This window comes from Corvus hawaiiensis, chromosome 10 (genome assembly GCF_020740725.1).
Source record: "Corvus hawaiiensis isolate bCorHaw1 chromosome 10, bCorHaw1.pri.cur, whole genome shotgun sequence".
NCBI classification, from domain to species: domain Eukaryota; kingdom Metazoa; phylum Chordata; class Aves; order Passeriformes; family Corvidae; genus Corvus; species Corvus hawaiiensis.
In genome coordinates this window covers 2,408,070-2,435,466 of record NC_063222.1, presented here as the reverse complement: position 1 = coordinate 2,435,466, position 27,397 = coordinate 2,408,070, and the positions used below count along the sequence as shown (strand labels likewise).

At 45.1% G+C, this 27,397-nt stretch overlaps 1 protein-coding gene, 1 long non-coding RNA gene and 2 other non-coding genes across 9 annotated transcripts; 3 read left to right on the top strand and 1 right to left on the bottom strand.

Annotated features, from left to right (window-relative positions):
* Window positions 1–283: 283 nt before the first annotated feature.
* LOC125330593 lies at window positions 284–23,582 on the bottom strand. The gene is made up of 3 exons (XR_007205617.1): window positions 23,573–23,582; window positions 11,232–11,238; window positions 284–2,365 (listed from the first exon to the last, which is right to left on the bottom strand). It is a non-coding gene; the product is annotated as an uncharacterized LOC125330593 (long non-coding RNA).
* ATG16L1 (autophagy related 16 like 1) lies at window positions 6,055–27,141 on the top strand. Of its 6 annotated transcripts, none has more exons than XM_048313832.1 (19): window positions 6,055–6,236; window positions 7,268–7,361; window positions 9,568–9,673; window positions 11,131–11,204; window positions 11,394–11,645; window positions 12,524–12,589; window positions 14,823–14,909; window positions 15,621–15,677; window positions 15,867–15,914; window positions 16,614–16,716; window positions 18,707–18,812; window positions 18,932–19,002; window positions 20,597–20,668; window positions 22,632–22,752; window positions 23,593–23,698; window positions 24,204–24,353; window positions 24,755–24,802; window positions 25,170–25,271; window positions 25,670–27,141. In XM_048313832.1, exons 1-19 carry the CDS (start codon window positions 6,122–6,124, stop codon window positions 25,761–25,763), a joined length of 1,872 nt encoding a protein of 623 aa, XP_048169789.1. In that variant the 5' UTR covers window positions 6,055–6,121; the 3' UTR covers window positions 25,764–27,141. The 6 variants fall into 6 exon arrangements, with proteins under 6 accessions (XP_048169789.1, XP_048169788.1, XP_048169793.1 ...); XM_048313831.1 differs by having other exon boundaries at window positions 14,820–14,909; XM_048313834.1 differs by lacking the exon at window positions 15,867–15,914 and having other exon boundaries at window positions 6,056–6,236.
* LOC125331248 lies at window positions 16,924–17,193 on the top strand. The gene has a single exon (XR_007205948.1). It is a non-coding gene; the product is annotated as a small Cajal body-specific RNA 6 (non-coding RNA).
* LOC125331247 lies at window positions 19,377–19,639 on the top strand. The gene has a single exon (XR_007205947.1). It is a non-coding gene; the product is annotated as a small Cajal body-specific RNA 6 (non-coding RNA).
* Window positions 27,142–27,397: the final 256 nt, after the last annotated feature.

Sequence of the window (27,397 nt, the reverse complement as noted above, 5' to 3'; positions counted from 1 at the left end):
GTGTCGGGACTAACTGACCAAGGTGACACAGGGCAGTTCCCAGAGATCTCCTAACCAGTATCAGCAGTTGGATTGGAAATAGAAAATACACAGATATTTAGTTTTTATTTCCGTAATCTCTGCCTGAGAGAATGTCTCGGTTTTGGAGACAAATTTCAGGAGAAAAAGCCCTGGAATGAGCATTTCCTCTAAAGAGAAAGGGCTTCAATAACTCCGTTTTCTTCTGCCAATGAGAGAAATGGATACCAGGGGTGAAAGTTAAAAAAAAAAAAAAAAAAAGAAGAAAAAGGTAAAACTGTTTATTGACAAAGCAAGATACCCGCAAAGCGCAGGAAAAAAAGGAACTGAACCTTACACCCACCCCCACCTCGCCGTGTGGCCGAGAGGCAAAGATGGCGGCTGCCCTTCTCCGTCTCTGGGAGGGGGGAGAAAAGAGTTCACAACAGCTGGGAACCTGTTAGATTTCTGGCTTGGGTCTCCTCCTCGCAGCAGGCGAAGTTGGTGGAGTTGAATGTCCTTTTCTCTTGTTGGTTCAGCTCCTCCGAGGTCTCGAGTTCGGGGCGGTCCCACCGGTTCCCCGGACGGGCCGAAAAGAAAAACAAGCCAAGCCGAAACATTTCACGGAAAAAAACCCCAAAAAAGCTGCTGAGAGGATTCCCGGTACAGCCTCCAGGCTAGGGGAAGGGAAGGGGAAAAAGACTTCTTGCTTCAAGCTAGCAAAAACCAATGCAACAAGAGGAACAGTGCAGCATCCCGCTCCACGCTGTCCCGAGCGCCGGAGGGACAGAGTTTGAACAGAGCCCGCGCCCGGGGCTCCCAGGCTCCGGCCCCGGGTTCATCTTAAAGCTACAACAGCTTTTCTGGGCATAAAGCAGATGATTATGGAATAGAGTATCATCATAAAATCGCCCCAAGACAGAGAAATCGACACTGTCCCCTGTGGGACATTTGCCAACGAGACTCCGTCCCTGCCGTCATTAGTGACGGCCCTTGCTGGTAACACAGAGCAGAGGCGTAGCCGGTGGGCTGGGCTTGGGGAAGGCACGGGTGCTGCAAAGCCTCTCGATCATCGGCTGCATCAGCTGCATCTGTGCGGTGCTCGTGTTGCTGCGGCTGAAGTATTTAGTGACGGGGTCAATGGCTTTGCCTGCTCTGTGCCCAGCTGGCACTGTCTCACACACTGGTCACACCTGCCAGCAAAGGGCTGCTGCAGTCCCCGGGGCATTCCTGCAAGGCCTACGGAAGGACTCGTTATGCAAGTGCTACAGAATAATCCAAATACTCCTTTCAATGTGCCAGATCTCCCTCGAGCAGGAAAGGTGTTAGCTGCAGAGGTACAAGATGTTCTTTCTAAATATATATATATATAAGCAAACATCAAGTTATTATTCACATGAATATGAAAAAGATCCTTCTAACTCCACAGTGTGTGCATGGTGTTGTTTCAAATGAAGCTTCTAATAAAAAGTATTTTAAGATTGCATTTATGTTAAACTACTGAAGTTTCTCAGAAATTCTTTCAGAGTTGAATCCCAGGTTGACAGAAGAGAGACTTCTTTTTGCCTACTGTAATTTGCTATATTTTTTTCTGCATTATCTTATTATGCATCATCACAAAGCATTATCTCATTATACATCACCAAATTTCCCTGAACTTCTGTTCTCAGTTCATTACCATTATTCTGTTCCATTAATTTTATTTGCAGATAATCTTTGCTCTAGCTCCCAAATCAGCTAAGCTAAAGGATACTTCAGTGTATCCTTTTAGATCAAAACTAACTGACATTCTTCTGCAGCTATCAGAAAACTGATCAGAACTGTTTTACCAGTGTTGCAGAAGCTATCACGAAGACCAGACCAGACACAGGTCTGCTGAATGTGGGGCTTGGACTGGAGAATTTCCAGAAGCCCATCCAGACTCAGCTATTCCATACTTCTGTGTGGTTCTATTTAACTGAGACCATTCTGTGCCAGGGACAATAATCTGCTACATATTATAGTTATTATTAATGCTTTACTGCATTTTTTCCCAAGGGCTGGTCTAAATTACACAGAAAATAAATTAGTCTCTCTTATCATGAAGTATTAGATTATATCATAACTAACTGAGATGGCACAGAACAGGGTAGTAAATGTTGGGCTCCAGAGAGAATGCATGGGTGGAAATGGATGAAGGTGTCCAGCAAAATGCAGAAAGGTTGCAGAAAAGCAACCAACAAATGGAATGAGAGAGAACCCAGCAGAAGGGAGGTGGGTAAAAGCTCTCTCTCATAGAAACAGGTCAGACAAGGGAAGAAAGTAAAGGCAGCAAAGAGACTGGAAAATAAAAAGAGCCCTTTCCAACAGAAAGGATGGAGAGTTAGCACTGTTCCATATTTCACAGTAATTTGTATTTTGACATTATAGCTTGAAGTACAAAGAAAATGACCGGGTGTGGGACGTGTTCCCTCTTTTCAAAGGTAAACTGAATATCCAAAACAAAGCTGAATTCGAAAATGGTGCTTTGAACATAACTTTGGGACGGACAAATGCTGGTGATCAGCATCTTCCTGGAAAATGAACATTTCTGGCTCCCAGTCAGGAAGCAGTGAAGGAAGAAAGTGAATCTGAGCACCAAGCTTCAAGGAAACATCCCACTGGAAACTGCTCCACTCACCTCGGAGCAGGGATCCGTTCTGTCACCCAAATGTCAGTCACAACACAGCCAGCTCAGAATCTGAACTTGGCAGGAGGGGGCCCTGATGGGACCCTGTAACCCATTCACCACACCAGCAAAGAGTAAACTACAAAATCCCTCACCATGTTTTCAAGTGGCCTTATAAATTTCCAGCGTGAGGGATTCTTGCCTGCCTCAAGCAGCCTGCTTTGAGCTTCACCAGCTTTTACCAGCCCTTCCTCATCTCTAGTGGCCATTTTTTGGGTAAACTTTAGGCCCTTTCAGTGTAACCCTGTCCCACATGAACAAGCAGACCAGGGCATTGTCTTAACTTCCTGACATGCATATTTACATGGTGCTGTCATGCTTCCCATAAGTCTTCTCCTTGTTAGGGTAAACAATTCCAACTGCCCAAGTCTTTCTTCTGGATCAAATCTCCTGTATACATTTGTCATTCCTGCTGGGCTACTTTGACATTCTCAATTCTTCCTGAAATGTGGTGGCTAAAGCTGGACACATCTCCACCAGGAGCCCTGCTTTTCCCTCCATGGATGTGCAGTGCAACATTCATTGGAGACACAGTTTTTGCTTCTTCACTGCAAAAGGTGCTTTCTGAAAAGCAGGCTAATTTGTTGGTAGTCTGAAATTTTTAGTCCTGAATTAGAGTGTTTAACAAATTGCCAGATTTTGATGCTGCTGGTGGCAGAAAAGTGCTTCAAGTGAAGAAGCCACCTTCAGGCTGAACGAGCTGTTTCATCACGTGTTCTTACAGTTCTTGTGGATATAAAAGGAGAGCAGGATGACAGATGATGACATGGAGCAGGGATGTGCTATTGGAAAGACTGACAGAAACCTCAGATATATTTAAGAATATTGTATTGGAGTGGAAAAAACATTGTTTGCAGGTACTGTAAAGAAAATCAGGATGTCCTGCCTACTAAAGAAATCTCAGATTACAGAAAGGCAGACATCTGTTAACACAGTGTGATTTTCATAAATTCAAACATATACAGATGACAATTGAAGTCCTTCCCTTGGAACATTCTAGCAGCTGCTGTAAACAGTAAAACGTGCAATGTTTGAAGTGATTTATTTATCTGATGCTTGAGGACACTTTTTTTTTAATGTCATTTCTACTTACACTGATCCTTTCAGCAGGCAGGCCCTGCAAAAAGAAATAGGGGACAATTATTTTCCCTCCCAGTTTTAGTGAGAAAAGCCTGCTCCCAAAGATGAGCTGAAGGATTTTTTTTTTTTAGAGGGGCCAAAAACCAGGGGGTTGGCAGTTCAAAGGCAGTGAGGCAGTTTGGGGCTGATTGTATATTAAAGCCAAGGTAAAAGCCTCAGGAAAGGAATTACTGAGTCGAATCCCTGTATTTCTGAATCTTTGCCTTTCCCTTTTTCTCATGCTTCATTTGCTTTCCTCTTTCTCTGCAAAGGATTAAGATGTAAAGAAGATTTGACACGATGAATTTCTCTCAGCACTGCCCTTCCGGAGTTCAGTAACTATAGCTGTAGAATTAGGACTTCACCTTACAGTTACAGGTTTTTAAACCTGTTTAAATTTTAGGTTTTTAAACAACTAATTTGATTTTGTATAGGTAGAATGAAATAAGCTGTGTGCTTACACTTGGCCAAATTAGCTTTATGGAGAATGCACATAACCTTGTGCATTGTATACTTTGTAAGACAGAGCTGTGCATCAACTATTATTAACTCAACCAGCAGCGCACTCTCCTCCAGTCTAATAATCTAGTGAATCATCTGTTTCACACTGTTAAAATTTCATAATTGCATCTTCATTCATTTACTCAAAAGAGAAACAAAGCAATTTAGGCAGTCCAAGACAAAAAGCGTTACGAGTCCTGCCCAGTTTCAAATTAAATTACACTAATGTGGTTACCTAACACATTACTTAGGAAGTCAGGCAGTTGAAAGTAGAGCAATGGAGCGAGTTGTTACGGATTTTTACATTTGCCAGAGAACATGTGGCTCCTTTGTGAGGCTGGGCAGGAGGTGGGAGTGCAGGGAAGGCTGCACAGAACCTTCTGCCATGTTCCAAATTAAGTAGTTTTTCCTAGAAAGCCTCAAGCCCCATTTCATTTCACCACCACCCTCCTTGAAGGCTGAGCTGGGGCTGCTAAGCCTCGAGAGGGGCCCTCAGCCCTGGGTGTCCCTGGCTGCAGGGAGGGCTCAGGGCAGGCCCAGGCTCTGCTCCGGGGCCCGGCAGCGGCACCAGAGCCGCGGGCAGGGCCTGAGCCCGGCAATTGCCCCGCACAGGAGGCAGAACTGCTGCCCTGGGCAGGGCCCGGGCTGGAACAGAGCCCAGAGAGGGGCTGGAGCCTCCTCCCTGGGATATTCCAGAATCCTGTGCCCTGTGCTCTGGAATGGCCCTGCTGGAGCAGGGAGTGGCACCTGATGAGCCACTGTGGGCCCTGCCAGCCTGACCCATCCCGTTATTCCGCGATTCCCGGCAAGCGACGATGGAAGCAGCGGTGTCTTGTAAGGGGGGGGGGGGGGGGGCAAGAGCACAAAGACCACTCAACAAATGGCACTGCAGGTGTGTCGTATTTGCGTAGTGTAGTACAACGCTGCCTCTGCTCTCTGTGGAGCCCTTAATAAATGCTTAATGTTCACTCACGGTTACACGGTAACAATGGCAGGCAGAGGTGTGGCAGTGGCTGCCGAGGCCGGACAGTCCCGGCGCTACGCGAGCACCGGCCCTTCTCTTCACCAAAGCCCCGCCAGTGTCACTGGCATGACCCAGTGCTGCGGGCCCTGCGGGGACACCGGGCTGCGAGCGCTGTGCCCGCGGCGAGCTCGGGCTCTGCCATGCGGAGCCCTCAGCCCGGCCCGGCCCGGCCCCGCCCCCCACGGGCGGCTGCGCGCATGCGCTGCTGCGAGATGGCCGGAGCCTCAAGATGGCGGCAGGGCCACTCTCAAGATGGCGGCTCAGGCACCCCAAGATGGCGGCAGGGCCACTCTCAAGATGGCGCCTGCGTGGAGGACGCAAAATGGCGCGGCACGAGGCTTCCTCTCCTCAGAAGGCGCCTGTTCTCCCGCCTGAGTCGGCCCCGCCCCCGCGCCCGTGTTTGCAGAGCGATCTCGCGCGGCGCTTTCCGGCTTGGGGACACGGGTGGTGGGGTCAGCGGCGCCGGGGGCGGGCAGGAGGCGGGCGGACAGCGTCAGGCAGCGGCGGGGCAGCCTCTGTCGCGGCGCGCCGCTCAGACGCGAGGGCCCCTGACGTAGCGCGGCGCCATGGCGGGTGTGGGGGGGCGGCAGCGGGCCCGGGCCCGGCTCTGAGGGCGCTCCCGCCACCTCCCCGCGCTCCCGCCGCCTCCCCGCGGCCCCGCCGCTTCCCGACTCCCCGCAGCCCCGCCGCTTCCCGACTCCCCGCAGCCCCGCCGCTTCCCGACTCCCCGCGCCGCCCACCCCGGCCTGCTCCGCCCCGGCTCTGCCGCGGACATGGCGTCGGGGCTGCGCGCCGCTGGGTTCCCCCCCTGGAAGCGGCACATCGCGGAGGAGCTACGGCGGCGGGACCGGCTGCAGCGCCAGGCTTTCGAGGAGATCATCGCCCAGTGTAAGCGAGGCCCGGCGGGGGCACGGCCGAGTAGCGCTTCTCCCTGTCCGATGGCCATCAGTATCTGCGGGGAGACTCTGCTCTATGGGGAGGGTGTGGAGTTTTCCTCGTTGCAGATATTCCAGAAGTGGGTTCTATCCGGTTCCATGTGCTCAGGGCTGACCCTGCTTGAGCGGGGAGGTGGGACCTGGTGACCCGCTGCGCTCCCTTCCAGCGCGAATCATTCTGGGATTCCTCCTTTTCTTCAGAAATGGGAAAGCCGTGGTGGCACAGGGTCCCCGGGGCCTCGCCCGACCCATTTCCACGGGACTGTTTGGGACATGTCTGTAATAACAGGAAAGCTGGCATTTCTGCTTTTTTGAGGAAAATAAGTGGTTGTTTCAGTTCTCTCAGAGGCTGAAGTGCTTTGTGCCCTGGACGAGATTGAATGTCTGAATTGTCTGCACAATTCCTGCCCAGTTGCTTGTGGAACCGAGAACAATGGTGCTATTGACCCTGCTCATGGTCTTTTGTAAAATTTGGAGCTATCCAGGGGCCAGCACTGTCTGTCCAGGGCTTTCCTCCCTGCCCCTCTCCTGCCTCAGCTGTGCCAGGATGGAAGGGGGGGTCCCACACACTGTGGGAGAAAGCAAACAGTCCTGGGCAGGACCCTGCAGAGGTGGGTTTGGCCTCTCTGCCAGGCCTGTTCTCCTGGTTGCCGTCTTTTGAGGGGCTGTAAAGAGTCTGAACTTTGAACTCTGTCTGTTTTAGCAGACAGCAATGCACCTGAGCAGTCACTCTCTCTTTATTAAGCTTTCATTAGACCAGTCCCACAAAGCATCTGGATTAATGAGGAGTTCCTGGGGTTGTAGGTGGATGGTGCCTTAACCTGTTGAGATCAAAGAGGAGGGAGAACACACTGAGGTGGTGGAGGCTCACGTAGCATTTGGCTGTGTCAGAGTAATTAAAGGGACTAGATCACAGCTGGCAGGAGAAGGTGGGAATCTGGATTTGCTTTCTGGTTCTCATAAGTGCACTTTTTGCTCCTGCAGATAACAAGCTGCTGGAGAAGTCAGACCTTCATGCAGTGCTGGCTGATAAGCTTCAAGCAGAAAAATATGACATGCAGAGCAGACATGAGTCCAGGTATGTAACACTCCTATTTCTCAGCAGCTGTCTGTTGTGCGCCTTGTAACCTAAACCACTGTTTGATGCCTCACACAAACAGCTCCTGCATCCCTACAGTGACTTGGCACACAACAAGCTGGAATTCTGTTGGATTAAAAATAACTTACAGCTGTGTCTAAGCCTGTGCTAAAGTTACAATATGTTTAGAATGTGCAGCACAGAAAGGTCTGGCCAGGTTTGGGAAGGAAACTGATTTATCACAAGCTCATGGAGCAGAGGGGGACCACAATGAGCTGCTGCATCTGGTCTGTTTGCCTGCTCCTCCTGATGAGTATGGGATGGTGTAATAGCTTAGTTTCTTTTGATCTGTGTCATCACATGGAAGGGGAGAACAGAAATAAACCATGATTGTGAAGTATTGGTCCTAAATAAGCACCAGATGCCGAAAGGAAGGTGTTTTTTGCCTGCTTTTTAGTAGGATTTCTTGGGAAGCTTCCTCCCTAACCTGGGAGTAGCACTCTGGTGCTGCAGGCAGGGGTTGTGCTGCTGGTTCTGCTGGTGTTTGACTGCACAGCAAACCCGTGTGCCAGAAGTGTCCCTTGGACAGCGTGTCTGTCCCACAGGTGAAGACTGGCAGGCTCTGCCCTCAGTGTACCTGAAGAGAAGGCAGGGCCAAGGAGCTAAGAGTTCCTACTTCTGTAAGAATTGCTTCCTCTGTTGAAGTCCTTTTTGCTCTTGTCCTGAAACCAGAACCCCTCTACAGCAGGGAACTGTATGAGCATGTCCAATTGGGATACAAAGCAAATCAATGTAGCAGAGAAGGAAGGATGCCTGGGTTTACAGGAATTGCAGGCAAAACTCCAGCAGGCTGGAGTTAATACCCATGTGAAAGTTCTCAAAAGCTTTCTAATGGCTGCAGTTGTCTAGAACCATTTCAGTTTACGGGAATCGTGTTCTGGTTGAATGCCAGCTCTTAGAGATGAGGCTGGACTAAATGTGGGTGAGAAGAAAGGCACAGAAGCAGCATCTGAAAGTAAATGCTCAGCTGAACGCTGATACTGTGCTCAGTATATGGCAGGTCTTTGAAACAGAACTACTTTTCTAATCCTAGATAGCTGAGGAAAAGTGGTTTTACTTCCCTGAGGGCCAAGGAGTAGTATCTAGTTCTGGCTGTAGGGGTATGCATGGCTGGAGCTATAGGATGTGTTGGCTGTTACCACAGGACTTGGCTTCCTGTCTGTATGCACACGTTTTTTGGAAATGCAGTTAGTGTAGCATTAGTTCACTGAGGGGTTGGTTGGTAATTTTTTGGGAAGAGCATTAGGTTACTGATACCACTGTGAGGCCTTTGGATGGATTATCTGTTTCCCTTTGGACTGTTACAACCCAAAATGACTGCAGAAAGGGATGCAATTACCTTGTTCTGTTTGTCTGATAGAACTGTTAAAATTATGATTTTTTTAAAAACTGTAATTCAAAATACAGCTGATAGTGTGCTCAGAGTCTGTGTGTGTATGTGCTTTAAAAAAAACTTGGTTTTCTCTGTTCCTGCCCCTGTGCTTTCAGAGACATGAGTGATAAATGTTACACTCCGTAGTTGTTTGGGGCGGAGGCTGATATAAATTTTCTGATATGTAGAAATTCAAGATTATCTTACAGTAATAGTGTTGAAAAACACAGTTGGTAGCCACTTCAAAACTTATGCACAAAAAGTGTATAGTCAGGCCAATGGAGAAGTGACTTGTCACACCTGGGACTGTAAACCCAAGGGCCTGGGAATACACCCTTGGTTTCCTAGCTTCTGGTTCGGTACCCTCTCCAGACATCTTGCATCTTCAAGATCCACCAGCTCCCTCCAGAACAAATTGGGGTGGTAAAATATTTGTAATTGTTCCAGAATTTAGAGAGTGTACTTCTAAGACTCAGTTGTCTTCATGCAGATTTAAACAAAGGCTAGTTACCTTCCATTGGAGTTTGAATTCTGGTTTAGAAATGTACAAAAAGTGAATCTAGTCCTCAGGAGGCGCAACTTTCCAGTACTGTGTGATGGCCTTTTGGCTGGTGAGGAGTGCGTGGTGTGGAAGCCAGCTGTGGCTTGGTTTGTTACGAATCACCTGTGTCCCTGGTGTACAGAGCATCCAAGGGAGGCAATGTCCGGACCCTGGCAAAGGCACAGAAGCAACTGGATTCTAGTTTGGGACATCTCGTCTCTTTCCAATTGCAGCCCAGGACATGATGGCACATGGAACGATGCACAGCTGCAGGAACTGGCCCAGCTGAAGATAAAGCACCAAGAGGAGCTGACTGAGCTGCACAAGAAACGTGGCGAGGTTGGAAAGTCCTCTTATGTTCTCTGTGGGTCCATATGTATCCTTTTGGGAGCCTGACCATGATTTTACCAGGCTCGTTAATTATCATTTTTTTCTCCTTTTGTCTAGAGCCTTTTTAAGCTTCCCCAGTTTTTGATTATTAAAATCAACCAGAGATGGGCTGGTCTGTAACACTGTCACCAGGAGATGAGAGCTTACCTTGTCAGCATAGCATGATTTTTAAGTGCTGAATTTTCAGCTTCATTAGTAGGTTTTTAGTTGTATTAGAGGAGGAAGGAACTGATCTGGGCCACAGAGCTGTGTATGACCACTAGTACCTCAAAAGACTTAAAATGAGTGAGGCATAGGGGGCTGTGTGTGGTTTCACTGGTCTCACTTTGCAGCACCGCTTCTGTGGCAGTGGACAAAATAAACAAGCACCAGCCAAGGGTGAAAGAGCCATGGTGCTAGGCTGGAAAGGAAGTGCTGGTTCAGAGCCCAGGAGTTCCGTAACGATGAGACTTGGACCTGGAAGAGAGGAAAAGCCAGGGGGTCTTGGGTTTGTGTTTTGTGGGGTTTTTTTGATAAGGAGATATGGAAGCTTCAGCAGCACAATTGGCTTTTTAAAAGCACAGCAGTGGCCTGAATGAGTCCAGAAGCTGAATGGAACTGCACACTTTCATAGGGAAAAGGTGTGAATGACCTGGAAAATGCTCCTTTGATCACACCCCACTGAAGGTGTGGAGAAGCTCCAGTGTGAGCAATTCTGAGCTTTCCAAAGAGGAGACTGTTTTCTGTAGGAGGTGTGCACCAAGTAGTCAGGGCACTCACAATACTTTCTTTGCTCCTAACCTCGTGTCCTAAAACCATTTACACAGGCAGCCACTCTTCCCAAAAATCAGTCTTCCTTCTTCCTAGGCAGCTGAGGCTGTGCTGCTGGCTAAGCTGTGAGCTGGCAGCTGCAGCTCGGCAGTATTGGCCTCTGCTCCTCTGTTCCCTGTGCTCTGCAGGCACTCCACCAGCAACTTTCTTTGTGAGAAAACTCTTGGTGGCACCTGTGTTCACAGTGTGAGCTGTGTGTCTCCTGAAATGGCTGTTGTGGCCATAACAGGGTGATTTGTTTTTTGGTTGTCAGTACTCATTTGTTGTTTACTTACTTGACAGTTCTTAGTTTCTGTATTGATTTTTCCACTACTAAAATTTCTTCCTATTATACATTGTTTGATCTGACTATTAATGAAACTTTTTGAGGGAAGAGAGTGAGACATCAAAGCTTTTTGACGATTCATTTTTGAACGTGGATTCTCTGATTTAATGACCTGTAGCAGATCTGCCTAGAAAGCTGGGGTAAAAAAAGACCTGAAAGGTGTGATCCATGCTTTTAATGCTAGATTAGTCTGTGCTTGCACTGACGGCTGCTCAGTGTGCTACCCACTGACATCCCTGCAGTTTGTAATGCAGTTTTCTCCTCTCCCCAGCTGGCCCAGTCTGTAATTGATCTGAACAACCAAATGCAGCAGAAAGACAAGGAGATGCAGATGAACGAAGCCAAGTGAGTAGGCACTGTTTTGTCTGTGACCAGACTTCTGGTGAAGTTCTTTATTAGAGTTATAATATTCTCTAGGAGTCTTAGCCCAGAGCTAAAAATGCCTTCGGGAGGCGTTGTGCAAACAGCGCAGGGAAGATGGCACAGGTCCCAAAGGAGGTCCTCATTGTTTTGTATGTTTTGTTGCCATTCCAGGATTGCAGAGTATTTGCAAAAGATTTCTGAACTGGAAACAGAGTGCCAGGAATTGCGTAGCAAACTGCAAGATCTTGAGCGAGCTAATCAGACACTGAAAGATGAATATGATGCTCTCCAGATCACCTTCAATGCCTTGGAGGAGAAACTAAGGAAAACTACTGAAGACAACCAGGAGCTGGTCTCACGTTGGATGGCAGAGAAAGCACAAGAAGCCAATCGTTTGAATGCAGAAAATGAAAAGGATTCAAGGTGAGATTCATGACCTCTGTTTGATAAAACTGAGATATTTTTCAGTTATGAGTGCATAGGATAAAACCAGATTTAGTTTTGACCTCTGAGATCTCTATTTTTGCACAACACAGTGAGAGTCCAGAACTTTCTGTTCTTTTTTCCAGCCAACACAGACTGATGCTTTGTAAAAACATTTCTGTCTTTTAAATGAATACAACATGTTCTTTTGTTTCTTCAGCAACATTTCACTGCAGGCTGAATATCAGAAATCAGATAGAAACTGGGGGGTTTTGCTGGCATTAGACTTGGACTTCTCTTGTTAATATTGCAGCTTATACTGCTCCTAATTTTATCCTTTTTTGACTTGACTTATTTCAGTGTTTTTTGCATTCCTCTAGAATGAGCATGTGCCATGAGACTGAGCTATGTAAACCTGATTGCAAAAATAGTTTGTATGGCTTTTTTTCCTTGCAAAATAATTTTTCTTCTGAATTGTTTCAGCTTACTTGCCAGCTGACGATACGTGGAGACTGAGCTATATTACAAGTCTCACAGTTACAAGCTGGCAGTTTTATATTAGCTTCACTAACATAATCATTCTTTTGGCAAGTTCTTGCCCTCCAAGCTGATCCATATTCATTTGGATTATAAAGGGCCATAAACCTAGCCACTTTGCCTCATTGCCTCACTTGAGTGATCTTGTCCTTTGCTACTCAGAGTAAGAAAACTGCCTCTCCTGCTCAGAATACCTTGAAAAGCAGAATGGGATTTTTTTTTTTAATTATTTTTTTTAAAAAATCTTATGAAGCCCATCAGAACTGTGCAGGGTAGCCTTTGGAATGGGATTAAGGAAATGTTGTTTTTCTTTTTTAATAACCTTGGGTTCTCTTTCTTAGGAGACGCCAGGCCAGGCTGCAGAAGGAGCTGGCAGAAGCTGCCAAAGAGCCCTTGCCTGTTGAACCGTAAGCAGTCTTGATTTGTAGAGTCTCTTTCATCAGTTCATGCCTCAGGTTTATGTAGATGCATGATAAATGGTATCTTTTTTATTCCTAAATTGGGTGATATAGAGGAGTGTTTAAACTTCTTGTATGAAGTCAGAAATGTGCAGTAACTCTCCCTACCTGAACTTACAGAAGAAGGAGCTCTTTTAGGACTGAAAATGGATGCTTGGACTGAAAGTCCCAGGAATGGTTCGTATGGTCAATAGATGTTGTTATAACAAATGTTTTTATGCTGAGATATGTGCCTTTGGTCTTTAAGGTAGTTTTTCATGAAACAGGGAAGCCATGAAACAATTGCTCTGGAGATGCCTGGGTTTTAAAATGTTACAACTACGAATGTGCTCAAGGATTTCCTGTAGGAACAGGTACTGAGTTAATTAACCTGGGTGAAAATACATGGCTTCCATACTGGCAGGGATTTATTGTCTAAGGGAAAACCAGTGGAGTCCTTTACCTGGTAAGCAGAAGAGAAATCCCTCTAGTCCCTTGTCCTTGCCCTGCTGTGTTTGGCCGTGGGGTGGTGTTGGATCAGGTGGCTGAAGTGGGCAGTGTGAGCTGTGGGTGCTCTGAGCTGGGCTGGTCAGGGTGTTTGTGTTTGCCCGGTCTAGAACAGCTGCACCTGATGATCTGTTCCTGGGCCCTGCTGACTGGTGCCAGAGCAGCCTGCAGGCTTTTTCTGGGGATCTTTTCTCTTTATGTTCACATCACAGAGTCATGTTGAGTGCTGTGCTTGCTGCAAGCCCTTGCGCAGGACGGGAGCAGTGCATCCCTGTGGAAGGGAGGCTACGTGAAAGGCTGGGAGAGGGAGGAAGGGCATATGGAAAGGGAGTGTGGGACACCCTGTAGCATAATTGCTTCTGTAAACTACTCAAACTCTGCTGCAGGGGTGGTTTTGATTTCTTCTTTATGATTTTAAAATTTGAGAGGGTTTGTGCTGTGTAAATGTGCTGCTTACTGAAGGGAAAAACTGCACCATTTCGGGGGGGTGCCCTGGTATTTGTATTTACTTAAAATCACATTGTTAACCTGTAAAGTTCTTTTGCTACACGTAGTTTTAATAGCAGAAACCTTAGATTTTAAAAAAATAAATGTCGGCAGAACTTGATAGTATTTTATTGAAACTCCAGCCTCATACATTCAATCAGTGAGTATATTTTCCGTAGCCTTTTCATGTATACTCCCCTCCAAAATCTTAGAATTGAAAGTGCAACTGTGTTCTGAAATGAGGGGTTACAAATGGTCTCATCTTTTAAATGCTTTTGCAGCTGAGTGTTATCTGGTGGCACAAATTGGTTATTTAAATGCTGAATTTAAACTTCTGCTCAGTCAAATAGCATTGGGTTGGTAAAGTGTGTTTAAAAATAGTTTGTCTGCAAAATCAGCAGTGGAGGAAAAATCATCATTGAAGGAAAAAATACTAGGCTGTCACAGCCCATGATGACTAATGGGGGAAAAATCTTCAGTGTTAGCTGAGTAATTTAGCTGGAATAATTTATTGTACGTGGATTGTAACCTCACACTTGTGTTCAGTCAACCACCAGCACTTCAGCGGAGTGAACAAAAACTGCTCTCACACTTAATGGTGCAGCACCTGAAGTACAACAGTGTAGAAAGTATCAGGGTGTCTTTGGTGTAGGTGAAGCAGGAAAATTCAATCAAACTCTTGTGCTTTTTTTAACACTTACTTGTTTTGAAACAGCAAAAAAGGTACTGATATCACCTATACTTGGTGTTGCAGTAACTCGTGGTTTTGTTGTTCTGTAACTGTTGCAGCAAATATCACTCACTCTGTAGGGAAGCCCTGCTCAGGTGTGGTGGGTTGTTTGTTAGTGCTACAGGCTGAAATAGGATGCCTGTAGTAAAGAGAATCTGGAAAGGAGATCTGAAAACAGAAATAGGGGGATGTGGAAATCCAGCCCTGCTGTCAGTGAAGTGGAACTGGCAGCTGGAAAGAAAAAACCTGAAATTTAGTTGCTGTCTGTATCTGTTTTCAGACATTGCGTGTTGAGTTACATGGCTGGCAGTGGCAGCTGCATCAATGTGTGTTGTCTGGATCTACCTATGTGTTGCTGCAGCTCCATAAACCTGGGGTGGGCTGGGCATGGACACTGACAGGCCCTGGAACATTGCCATCCTGTCAGTTCATGCTGTCAGTGGCTGATTGAAAAGGAGGTGTTTTCTCTCACTTCAGCAGGGATGATGATATCGAAGTGCTTGCGGATGAGACCTCTGACACAGCTGAGGAAACTTCTCCGGTGCCAGCTGTCAGCCGGACATCCAGGTGTGTGCCCAAGAGATTCTTGTAGCGTGTCACTGAGGAGGAGCAAGGGGCATGGTAGAGCTGGAACTATGTTGGGAATGTAACTTAGGGTTTTAGTTCTCTTTAGGTAGAACACAGTTTAGTGCTTCTACCAGAGCAGTAGGAAACTCATGTGCTGGATTTCCTTTGCTGTTTTAACTTAATTACCCCAGTGCCTGAAAAATATTTGTTTACTCTTTAAAATAAATGTTTAAATAGTTAATAAAGTGGGTGTTACAATGCCTATTGTTTTATGCCTCCATTACTCTACAAGATATCAATGTGACTTTGCAAATAGCTGGGTTTAGCTGAAATGCTGAAAATAATTTTCACCTAGATTAAATGCATCTTGTTCTTTCTCTAAAATAGCAGTGAGTGGAAAGTAAGAGGTAGTTACCTGAGATTATGGATTAATTTGGTTGAAACTTCAGACTTGGTAGACTGTTATATGTAAACCCAGCAATTCACAGGGTGAGGTTGAGGGACACTGAAGAAACTTCACCCACAAAACATGTTCTGAGTTGTAGTTACTGATGACTTTTGCACTGATGCCTGCCTTGGTGTTCTCTGTCTCTGGGCTGGGTCTGAGGGGAGGGAGTCTTTCCAGAGACGTGTTGCTATGAAATGTGTTTGTATTGATCTTTATGTGGAGAAGCTATTCACAGGGTTTAAACCTGTCCTCCCCTCCTTCAGTAAGCGACTCTCCCAGCCAGCTGGAGGCCTTCTGGACTCTATCAGTAATATCTTTGGGTAGGTTAGAACACTTTCACCTCCTTGTTTTGTATATTGGTTTCAATGTACACCAAAATCTTGGTGATGCAGCAAATATTTTCAGCCTTCCTTCTAGCTTCTGCCTTTCTTTTTTTTTTCTTTTTTGTTCTCCTCAACTTCCTGTTTCTTCCATCTTGCCGTGTGCTGACCTCTGACCTTTCCCTCCAGTCTGTCTGAGTCTCCCCTTTTGGGACATCAGTCTTCTGATACTGCCAGGTGAAAACATTATCCGCTCTTAGTCCGGCATGTGATTGTATTCCATTGAAGTAACATGGAACCCAGCTGCGTTGTGCTGATCAGATTCTGCAGTTGATAACTCTGGTTAGAAACTGTCTACAATGAGAGAGGCAGTGAGCCCCTCTTTGTGGAGAGAATACTTGGGGTTTGCTCTTACTTTCCACTGCACTTTGCCCCTTTAGTAGGGTTGTTCAAAATAAGTCATTGGGTTCTGTGCTTAGTATCCAGAGTGGAGCCACTCCTTCTAAGCTAAGCTCTGCAGTAGGTGGATGTCTTTGCTTAAATGGAGCAGCCCAAGCTTTGGAACAGAGCATTTTGCTGCCTGGGATGTAGTGCTGCAATGGTGTTGAGTCTTCCTAGACATAACGGTGGAGCTGCAGTCAGTCCCATGTTTCGCTTCCTATTGAAAAAATTAAAACACTGCTTGAAAATGAGTTCAGTAATCAGTTCAGGTAACTTATGTGGTGAACTGTGAAATATCTAAAGCCACAAGTGAATGTAGTGTTATATGACAAATGTAATTTTTGAAAGATGGAATTAAAAAAAAGTTAAAAGCACCTTCCCCCATTTTTTACTTGTTGTGCAGAGTAGTTAAGTGACAGGTACAGATCAGGATGAACTCCAGAGAAACAGTGTTCATTTCTCATTTTAAAATGTTTCTGCTTTGTTTCATCTCAGGAGGCGTTCTGTGTCCTCATTCCCTGCACCCCAGGATAATGTAGAGCCACATCCAGGTGCCAGTAAAGAAGTGAGAGTGCCCACTACTGCCATATGTGTCTTTGTGAGTACAGAAGGAATTCTCTGCTGTGCCATTCTTTGTTCTGATTTTGGAGGAAGAGAATCCTCTATGTGGGAACCGATATCCTGAAACTTTCTATTAGCACTGCCAAACAGGAAGCAATTCTTGGTTTGGTAGACGCATTCATTCAATTTAATTCTTAGCCCAAATGTTTCTCAGAGCCAGTGTGTTTGATGTCTGTCTTAATGAGGTCGATGATGACAAAGAAGTTTTCTGAGGGCACAGGGAAATTTCACCCCATTACCCTCTTGCTCCCAGCAGTTCCTATTCAATCATGCCATAGTAGAGCTGTGATTGAGGAAGAGATTGCTGACAGTTTGGGATTAATTCAGTTCCAGTTCTCCACAGTAAAGGGAGTTGTGGCACCAAATGTAATCCAACAGACCTGGTGAAGAGGAGCTCATGGTGGTGGGGTGTCCTCATTTACTGTGCATGATCAAAGGTTTTCAAGCTGAGACCTCCTTTGTGTGTTCTTTGGCCTCAAAAAGATAAACTTAAGTTTCTGTGCAGGGCATGGTCTTTTGACTGAAAGGCAATTGTCTTGTAATGCAGCTGCTTGTTTGAACATGCCTCTGGAGCTTTCTTGGGCACTCCAGAGCTGGATGTGGATTTTTCATGGATATGAAATTACTTACTTTTTTTCATCCAGAGTATCAGTGTGGCTCACTGCAGCAAGGAGGCTTGTGTATTCTTGCCTGCCCTGTTACCATATTCTGTAGTGAAAGTCGTGGGATGGAGGGAGTAGCAGTGTCACCTCAAGTGAGAATAGGGTCATGACTGAAGTGGCAGCTGGAGCTGGCTTGAATAGGGGGCATCGGGGAAGGAGGTGTTAGGCTTGAGCTCCAGTGTTTTGAGCCCAGGTGGAGGGTCAAGACATGTCTAGGTCTGGCAGAGCATTCCACGAATTAATGCAAGGGCTCTGTGGCAGAGGTTTGGCAGATGCAGGGAGCCGACTGGGCTCACCTCTGGAGAGTAGGAGGTGGAAAAGGTAGTCACTTCAGGAATCACTCCCAGGCATAGCTTCTAGGCAAGGCCTTTCACCAGTTTTGTTGTGAATGGCTTCTCTGTGTTTGCAGAAAGATCAGATTTGAAGTGTGATGAGCCTTAAATATGAGCTGGCAGACCCGTTCAAGGAACAAGTTCTGTAAAAATACAAGTTTCCAGAAAAGCTGGTTTGGAAAGAGAAGTAACTGAAAATACTTTAAAAAATGGTTAAGTTTGTGGTGGTTATACTGTGTGGGTAAGTAGTATAAAGCCATGAAATTAATAAAGGAATAAAAAAGGAATGAATGTTAAAATTCTCATAGGTTTTAAAAGGTTAGGAATTCAGAACATTGAGCTGTCAGGATCAGGGGTGCTAGGGGCTCTGCATGTGCAGAGAGGAGGCACAGCTTAAGCCCAAGTCCTCAGCAAGCAGGTGCTGTCACACCTGTACTGGTACTGCTTAATCACCAACACACCCGGTGAATGCAGTGCATCTGCTGTGCTGTTTCCTCGCAGACCTGCCCAACTCAAGCCTGACTTGAGTGTTCTGTGGTTGCATGAACTGATTGGATCCATGGCTGTCTATGGACAGGTGGAACAATGAAAAGTTACTTTCTTTCTACAGCACATCACCTGTTACTGTTTTTTGTCCTGTCCTTTCCATATTTTTTTTTCTGGTGTGACTTAAGAGCCTAAGCTTAGGAAGCATGGTAAGGCTTTTGGTAGTTTGTTATCACTGCTGAGTCCTTGCTGCTGTTTTTCTTGATGTGCCTTTATTTTTCCTTCAGATAAGGATCAGCCTTTTTGCTGTCCATACACCACCAGCCACAGCAGAGTTTCAGTCTGTGGCTGTATTTCCTATGTACTGCTGAAAGATGCACAGCTGTGATTCTGTGTAACCTTTAAGTTGTGTAGCTTTCTGGTCTGTGGGTTGTGGGTGTGTGCTAATTCCCTTTTGGGTGGCTGTTCTGTTCCTCCCCCTCCTCAGGATGCACATGATGGGGAGGTGAATGCAGTGCAGTTCAGCCCTGGCTCCCGGTTACTAGCAACAGGAGGCATGGACCGGAGGGTTAAGCTGTGGGAAGTCTTGGGAGGTAAACCTTTTTGTTTTGGGGTATGATGGGATGCTAAATAAAGTTGTATTACGGGTCACTTTGTGTCAACTTCTGTTCTAATCCATTGCTCAAGTTTTTGTTCATCTTTCTCTGTGCAGATAGGTGTGAGCCCAAAGGTTCCCTCTCTGGCAGTAATGCTGGGATTACAAGCATAGAATTTGATAGTGCTGTGAGTATCCACTGTAATTTGGAATAAATTAATGGAATTATGGAATGTGGAATTATGGAATTATGTTGTTCTCTACTATTGTTTCCATTCTAATTGAAAAGTTACCTAAGAAATGAGTTAAAACATGAAAGTAGCTGGAAGTTGTTAAAATTGTACAAAAGATTTTTATTTGATAAGTTGCAGTCTGTAATTCTGATCCTTGCTTTACAATTCAGATGATGATATGTGGCTCAGACATTGGCTGTTACAGATTTTTGTTTAAAGTAAGAAATCAGTCTTCAGCTTTCCACTGAAGCTGGCATAACAGCACAGAAGAAGCGAATACACTAAGGCAGTATTTCTGTGAAGTTTTAATTCCATAAGTGCTTTACAGAGGTCTGTGATGAATAGTAAAAGGTCTGATTATCCTAAGACTTGCAGTTCCATGCCCTCTTCTCCCAGCAGTTTCTCCCCAGCCATGGCACAGCAATGGTGTGGCTGGCAGAGTGTTTGCTGACAGTGAGAGATGTGCTCAGGTCATGTTCACCTGGAGCAGCGGAGACATGACTGGGATCAGCATCCAACAGTCCTGCTTGAAGGAGTTTGGGGTCTTGGAGTGGTCTAACTGGACATGTGATCTGACTTTTCTGCTGAGACCTCTTCCATAACACAAAGCTGATGTAATTTCTGCCATTTGGTGATTCTATGTGCTAAATTATGGTGCACACCCAAGAGGTTCCTTCTTTTGGAAGCTGACCAGCTCATTAGAGATGTGCTGTTAATCTGCAGGAGAAAATAGTCCTGAGTTTTGGCAAGTTGCTTGAGCACATTTGCAGTGAGTATTGCCTGGGTGAAATGCCAAAGGATTACAAGGATTCAGGAAAGTCTTTTGAGATGGACAGGAGTGCAGGCATAAATTTTGTGGTGGCCATTCCCCATCATGGGTGACTTGTGGGAGCCCTAAGCCTAAAGCCATGAACAAGTTGATTTCTCTCTCCTCAGGCATATTTCATTTTTGGAATCTTAGCTTAGTTAGAGTTCTAATGAAAATGGCAAGAATCAGGCTAATTCCACTCTGAGACCTGTCTAAGCAGCGGGAGTAGATGATGCAAGGCTTTTTCCCTTGGAAAAAACCAAAACAACACCAAAAAAAACCCAAACCAAAAAAAACCCACAACAACAACAAAAAAAAAAAAAACCAACAAAAAAAAACCAAAACAACAAAAAAGGAAAACAACTCCACAACAGATGAGGGTAAACTAGAACACGTTTCCTCACTGCAGCAGAAGGGAAAAATGAATGTCCCTTTGCTGGTCTGGTTATTGTTTTAATTGTATATTGGTATACATTATTCTTGTTATAATAAGTACCTTGTTTTACTTATAGCCATGATACTACAAACCCTCCCATTTTGGTGCGAAGCAAACCTTTGGGAACCTTTGGGAAGGTTACATTAGCTTTCCATACTGGCATTTGCTACTGTGGTTTTGATTTTATTCTTTTTTTCCTTTGGCAAAATAGCACTAATATGGTTTTAATGATTTACTGGAACTATTTGAGTTTGGTTTGCATATTGACTAGCAGATGGAATTTTAAAGGAATCTTGTGTTCACAGGGTTCTTACCTCTTAGCAGCTTCAAATGACTTTGCCAGCAGAATCTGGACAGTTGATGACAATCGATTACGGGTGAGTCTTGTGAGGCAAAGCAGTGCGCAGGTTGTTTCTGTCTTGTATTCCCAGTTTTGTCTAATGGGGACACGGCAATTTTGGAACTTGGGCATTTACAGACACTTTGAACAGTTCTTTTTGTTGAAAGCTTCTTTATCTCGTGAAGGTCTTCACAGCAAGACCTAAAATGCAGTGTTGATCTCCAGCTCCAGTTACTGTGTATTTTCCCAATACAACCTCCCAGTTAGAAAAACCTTGCCACATAAAGTGCACTTTTGTGTACCCCTCTGGGGAAGTTTAAATGCTTCTTAAGATTTATGGAGAGCCACCTCAATGTTTCAGCCTCACTCAAAGGAGGCTGCTGAAAAGGGCTTTGCAGAAGACAAAGAGGAGCTTTAGTTTTAAGTCAGGAGCAGCATTCTTGAAAAGGAGCCCTCTGCTTGGCTGTCCAAGCAGCAAGCCTCAACATGCTGGACATCATCCTCAATGTCTTTTGACAGGTTCCTCCTTTCCTCTCAAATACTTGTACTCATATTCTTCTCTAACACTTGGCTGGGATTTGAAAATTATCCTTTGATTGACCAAAAGTTTCTTCACAGCTTTCCAAGAGCTTTTTAAAATTGTCATTTCCTATGTACATTTCCTCAACTTTTTATTTTAGGAAGGTGCTACTTTGATGTTCAAATCTTGTGACATTTCAGTGTTGGTTATAACCAACATGCACTAGATGCACTATAGATGCACTATAATTCTCTGGGTAGTTCTCATTGTGGAGATGTCAGGTCTCAGCTAGGAAAGTGACGTCTCTTATCAGTTCTTTTGCACCTTCTCCTTGGCTGCAAAACCTACTACTGGATAATAGTGAATACAAGTTTAGCAGACAGATTACTCACTGCAAAAAGTTAGTTACACCTGCTAACATTCACCTGGCTTCATATAATCTTCCTGTAATTCTTTGGAGTACATTCATTGTTTGCTGAGATAAAACAGTGATCTCTGTTTCGAGTGTGAGCGGTGTGGACTTTTCATGGCTTGCACATAGGCAGGAGGCAGTAAAGCTGAAATCACTGTAAACTTTGCTAAAACTCCCTGCCTAAATGCAGATATCTGTGTGATGTCTGTGCAGCAAGGGCAGAAGAGATACGCAGAGTGAAAGATGGATCCTCCTTGTTAGAGTTTGTGTTCCTTTCCTGAGGCAAGGTGGTCTTTTTGGGATGATCTTTTGAGTTTGTGTTGTGTATCACGTTTGGGGTTTTTCCCCAAACCTTGCTCCCATTTCTTTCCATTCTTAAGGGCTTTTATTTTGTGTCTCCCCCAGCCCAGGTTGCTTTGTGTAATCTGATAATCCATTGAGTATTTTAAAAAAATCTAACTGTATACAGAGATTTCTGTCTTGTTTGTCATAGCTCTTACTTTAGTAATTCATTATCTGTTTTGTGATTTACTGTGTAAATGTTGAGCAATTCTAAGTGAATGTGGCTCGTGCTGTCAGCCCCACAGAGCCTCCCTCTACGCTTAGAGAAGCTGCTGCAGGCAGCTTTTCTGAAATGCCTGGTTGTCTCAGCTTTCAGGCTTTAAGGTGTAATAACAGTTGAGACTCGATACCCTGTTGTGTCCTTGTGGGAAGCTCTGTATGAAAGCAGGAAGGCACAATTTCCATTTTCAGCATGCTTTTACCCCTTCTCATCAATTTGTCCTGCAAGGCTGTGTTGCAGTTGCCATCTGTCTGTGCAGTGTAGGTGTACAGAGTGTTGAGGAAGGAGCTGGCAGGTTCCTGAGTAACTGGAGAAACTGCAGCCAAAGGTGACCTGTGTTTCCCAGCTCCAGGCTGGACTCTGTGATAATTAACCCTCCTACTCAATGTTGATCTCTGTTTAACTGTAATAGATGTTTTTTCCGCCAAACAGTACAGGAGACATGCAAATTATGATTTGAGCAAGTGGAAATACTCAGTTTCACCATGTCAGTCTCCTGTCCACAGCACACCCTGACAGGTCACAGTGGTAAAGTCCTGTCAGCCAAGTTCTTGCTGGACAATGCACGTATTGTTTCGGGAAGTCATGACCGGACCCTCAAGCTCTGGGACCTCCGCAGCAAAGTTTGTAAGGAAGCCTAACTTCTGTCTTTCATTCATGTTCTGTGCTTCTGCTGAATGCTCATGGCAATCTGGCATCAGATCAATTACTGAATCTATTGAATCTTTTTGCCAGTATAAAACCAGAAAAAGCTAGCAGTCATCCCATTTTCTGTTATTCTTTCAGTAACTGAATTCTTTCTGCCTGTTAACCTGGAATAAGAAATCCTGTGTGTACAGGAAGCACTGTTAATTCTGTTATACTGAGAGCAGCTGTTTTTGCGAGTGTTCTTTGTTTACCAGTCTGGGGATGGGTATTTTAGTCTTCCACTAAAAACTTGGAGCCAGGCTGGGTTTTTAACCTGGAGGTGGATGGAAGTGTCTCTTGAAAACACACCAAAAATTTCAACATCTCAAATGAAGGAATTGCTAGGATTGAGGCTTTTCTTTGGGAGAAACACCTTATTTCCTTGGTTTTTCTCCTGTTGTGGGCTCTTAAATCTGCTTGCACTGAGAGAGCATTTGAGATTCAAAGTTACCTTGATACCTGAATTGCAAACATAGGTCAAGGAGACAGATTCATGTTGTTTAACAGCAGCACATGACATCTGGCTAAATATGAAATGGAAATGAAGCAGCTATCATGGGAACATTTAAAGTCCCAGCAAAGGAGATTGAGAAGGGCAGAGAGGTTGAAGACTTAATCAGGATTATTTTAAGGCAGTTTGCCCTGTGCTTCTCCTTGGGCACTGCTCTGTGTGGCCACTGTATGTGGGGTGGGGGTTGTTTTAGGGGTTGTTTTCTGTCTCTATTTTCATCAGTTTGGACAATGTGAATTTAAGTGTCACTGTTTGTTCCTTCTTTTTAGGTATAAAAACAGTGTTTGCAGGATCTAGCTGCAATGACATAGTGTGTACTGAGCAGTGTGTAATGAGTGGACATTTTGATAAGAAAATTCGTTTCTGGGACATCAGGTAAAACTATTGTAGGAGAGCTTATGGTGTAGGAGTGGTTATGGGTTTGCTGTCAGGTTAATCTGAAGTAGGGAACTCTTCTTCCTGAGCTTGGCATCTGGGGAGACTGTTGTAAAGGTGGCAAAAGGCCATTAAAGAGACTTTTGTCACTACTTTTATGCTGTTTGGTATTACAGGTTTGGGATTTGGGGTGGGGGGGGGATGCTGTTTCTTTTCTGAAAAGGCAGCCTGCTTGCTGGTAAATGCTTTTCATTGGTCAGTACTTGCTGTTCTAGGGTGGGGTTGTGAGGAAAATAGTGTCTGTTAGCTGGAAATGCTATACACAAGGCAGGATCTAGCTTGGGAAAAAAAGAAAACGTAAGAATAAACCGTTAATCCTTTTTCTCCTCTTCCACATTGGGACAAGTCAAAGTTTTGATGCACTGGTTTGGCTTCTGGACCCTAGTTCACTGCTTTCTTTTTCCTTCCCCTTTTTTTTTTTTTTTTCCCCTCTTTCTGTCTGTAGGACTGAAAGCATAGTAAAAGAACTGGAGCTGCTTGGAAGAATCACAGCTCTGGACCTGAATCCGGAGCGAACAGAGCTTCTGACCTGTTCCCGTGATGATCTACTCAAGATCATCGATCTGCGGGTCAGTGCTGTCAAGCAGACGTTCAGGTGAGTGTATTATTCACAGGAGTACAGTCAATTTCAGAACCTTGTGTTGTGGGTTACCCTCAGTGCTGGAGTGGTTGTCAGGACCTCTGTGGAGAGAGCAGTCTCCTTGCTTTTTTTTCTACATGCTGGCAAAGTTCTCTAGAATGTCTAGAAATAGCAAAGATCTGCTCTAATGGATCTTCTCATGTGTCTCTTTAAAGAAGGCAGCTTGATTTAGAAGTCTGTGGTCTAAGGGAAAGAATTACTTCAGGTGCCATTGAGAGAAGGGTATATGAGAAACATTAATTGGGAAAAAGGGATGCTGGAGTTTATTCTGAACCATGCAGAAATCCTTAATATTGTCTTTAGTAAGTATCTCTTCTAATAAATGAGCTAATGGTTATCTGATTCTAACTTTCCAGTGCCCAGGGATTCAAATGTGGCTCTGACTGGACGAGAGTTGTGTTCAGGTAAGTTCAGACATAAACAAGATACCTGATAAACCTTTCCCAAGCTAAATTGAGTGAGTCCTGATGCTTGGCTGTACTGGTCCCCAGTTACAGCTAGAAAAACAGGGGCAGAGTTTGTAATTTGCCCAAGGTTACCTCTTGGTCAAGCCAGAGTGTATCTGTAGATATTGATCCAATGTCTTGGAAAAGCTCTGATTTTAAAGTGCTTTCACCTCTTAGTATTAGCAGGTGATAACACATAACTCCTGAAAGACTATTTAATGTCAAACTGCTTGCTTAGGAACTTGTGGGTGGAACGATGATGTGTGCTGAAAATTGCTGACTTGAAAATTGTTCTTTGCCCTCTGTGCCTTGTGTGATCCCACAGCCCTGATGGTAACTATGTAGCTGCTGGCTCAGCTGATGGGGCCCTCTACGTTTGGAATGTGCTTACTGGGAAATTGGAGAGGACGCTTGCAAAGCATCACAGGTGAGGGGAAGTGGGACATGCAGCCTAGGGTGGGGATCTGGGTTGTGGCTCTTTGCTGAGCTATGAAAAAGTTGGAGTTGTACAGCTTTGCAACTTTTATTGGCATGTGAAAATTATTAATACGCAAAGTCTTTGTGGATTCATGGCAGTACTCTCCAGGTTGAATTAGATTAGATTGTTATCTTGTTAAACTGAGATATAATTCTAATAAAGTGCATTCAATGTATTTTGAATAAATGGTACCTCCCTCAGGCTTAGTAAAAGCCCAAGATCTTGAGATCTGAGAAACTGGGAGGCTTTTTTATTGGTAATAAGAGTATTATAGTATTTCATTCCAGTGCTAAGTGCTGTTGTGGAATTCAGCTTTCTTGTAAACTTACTCCTGCCTTCCCTTTCAGTTCTTCTATCAATGCAGTCGCGTGGTCACCAGCGGGTGCCCACGTGGTCAGTGTGGACAAAGGAAACAAGGCTGTGCTGTGGTCTGAGTTTTGACTGACGGAGGGTGGAAGGCTGTGTGTGGTGGTGCTGGTCCGTGGCTGCACAGCATGGAGACCTGAGCCCAGATCCAGCAGGATATTGACAAGCACATGGGCTTTGCTTTCCAGAGGGAAGTTCTAAAGCAATGGAGAAAGGAGCCCGAGTCAAAGACTTCTCACGGCCGTAACTGCACTGTGGCACTCGGGCTCAGCATGGAATTAGCTGTTCTGGATGGGGAATGCTACTTAGTCATGCCTTTACATGCAGTATCTATGCACCACATGGAGCTGAAGATACCTAGCGGGATTCCTCACCAGACAGCTGTGCCAAAATATCCTGTCACACAAATGTGTCAACAGCACTTCTGAGGTGGAAGGTTTGGAAAGAAGTCATTGTGTATGCTGACTTAAAGCATGTCCTGTCTCCTGTGTTCTGTTCTGGTGGCCTAGTTCAGGCATGGGGTGAGAAGTTCCTGAAACACATCCTAGGCAGTTTGAAATGTTGGAACAGCTTTTAAAGAGAGTCTCCCATGGCTCTGACAGATCTGCCTTTTGAGTCATCAGCTCAGTTTGGATCTGTTCTGATCCTGGCATAGGCTCTCCAGCACTGTCATGTGAACCCTGTGTATCAATTCTTGAGGCAACGTTCTGTTCTTCGGGACTTCTGCACTCTTGTGTTGAAGAAGCTTCAACAGCTTGGGCATCACAAAATAGGAGGTTTTTAATCTTTTTATACCACAGAAAGTTTGGTTACTGGGCATGAAGAGAGAGCTCGGCTTGTTGAGGTTGTTGTAGAAGTTGTGCTGCGGTGATGAGGAATGTAGTAATCCTGTGATTTCAGTCCTGGAATGCAGACATTTGGTTCCTTTTTCTGTTCATCCGTCCTGTCCTGGCGGCTGTCAGTAGAACACAGGGGAGCAGTGGCATCAAATCCCAAATCCATTGTTTTGGTGCTGGCAATTCCAGGCCACTTGCCCCATTCTTGAGCACACGTGCAATATTCCCATTTGCTCTGTGGTACGGAGCGGTGTCTTGGCTCTGTCCCTCTTCTGGCACCCCAAACCATGATGTGACTGAGTGTGAGCTACCTGGCATATCTTTATCCAGCCAAACCTTTCCACATTGTCTGGGCCTCAAGACAAGCCACCAGCGTTTTATTGCCTTTTTATTTGCACTTTATTTTCTTCTTTCCCGATAGTGTTTTACTATGGAAGTGTGTTCTTTGGAGGGGCTGGGTTGGGAGAGCTGCTCTGACAGGCTCCCTCTAACCCAGCCTTTCGTTCAGACACTTTCTGCAGAGGGAAATTAGAGTATATGGGGCAAAGTTTTTATTTATTCAGCTGCCCATAAGAATTTGATTGTAAATAAACCTGTGTTCTGCTTTTAAAACCCCACACTGTTCTGATTCATTTATTTGTGCATCTGTGTGCGAGATCTTGTTTGGAATGAGTGCAGAGGGGAACCTGAAATGTCATTTCCTTGGTGAATTGTGGATTTGTGTTCACCCCCATTGTGGGATTTGGTGTAGAGGGGGAAAGAGGATAATGCTCCTAGCTTGGGGCTGGATGTCCCACAGGTGCAGCCTGGTCTTGCCCTGTCTCAGGAGTCCTGCCTTGAGACTGAAGGAAGTCTTGCCACATTGAGCAAGTG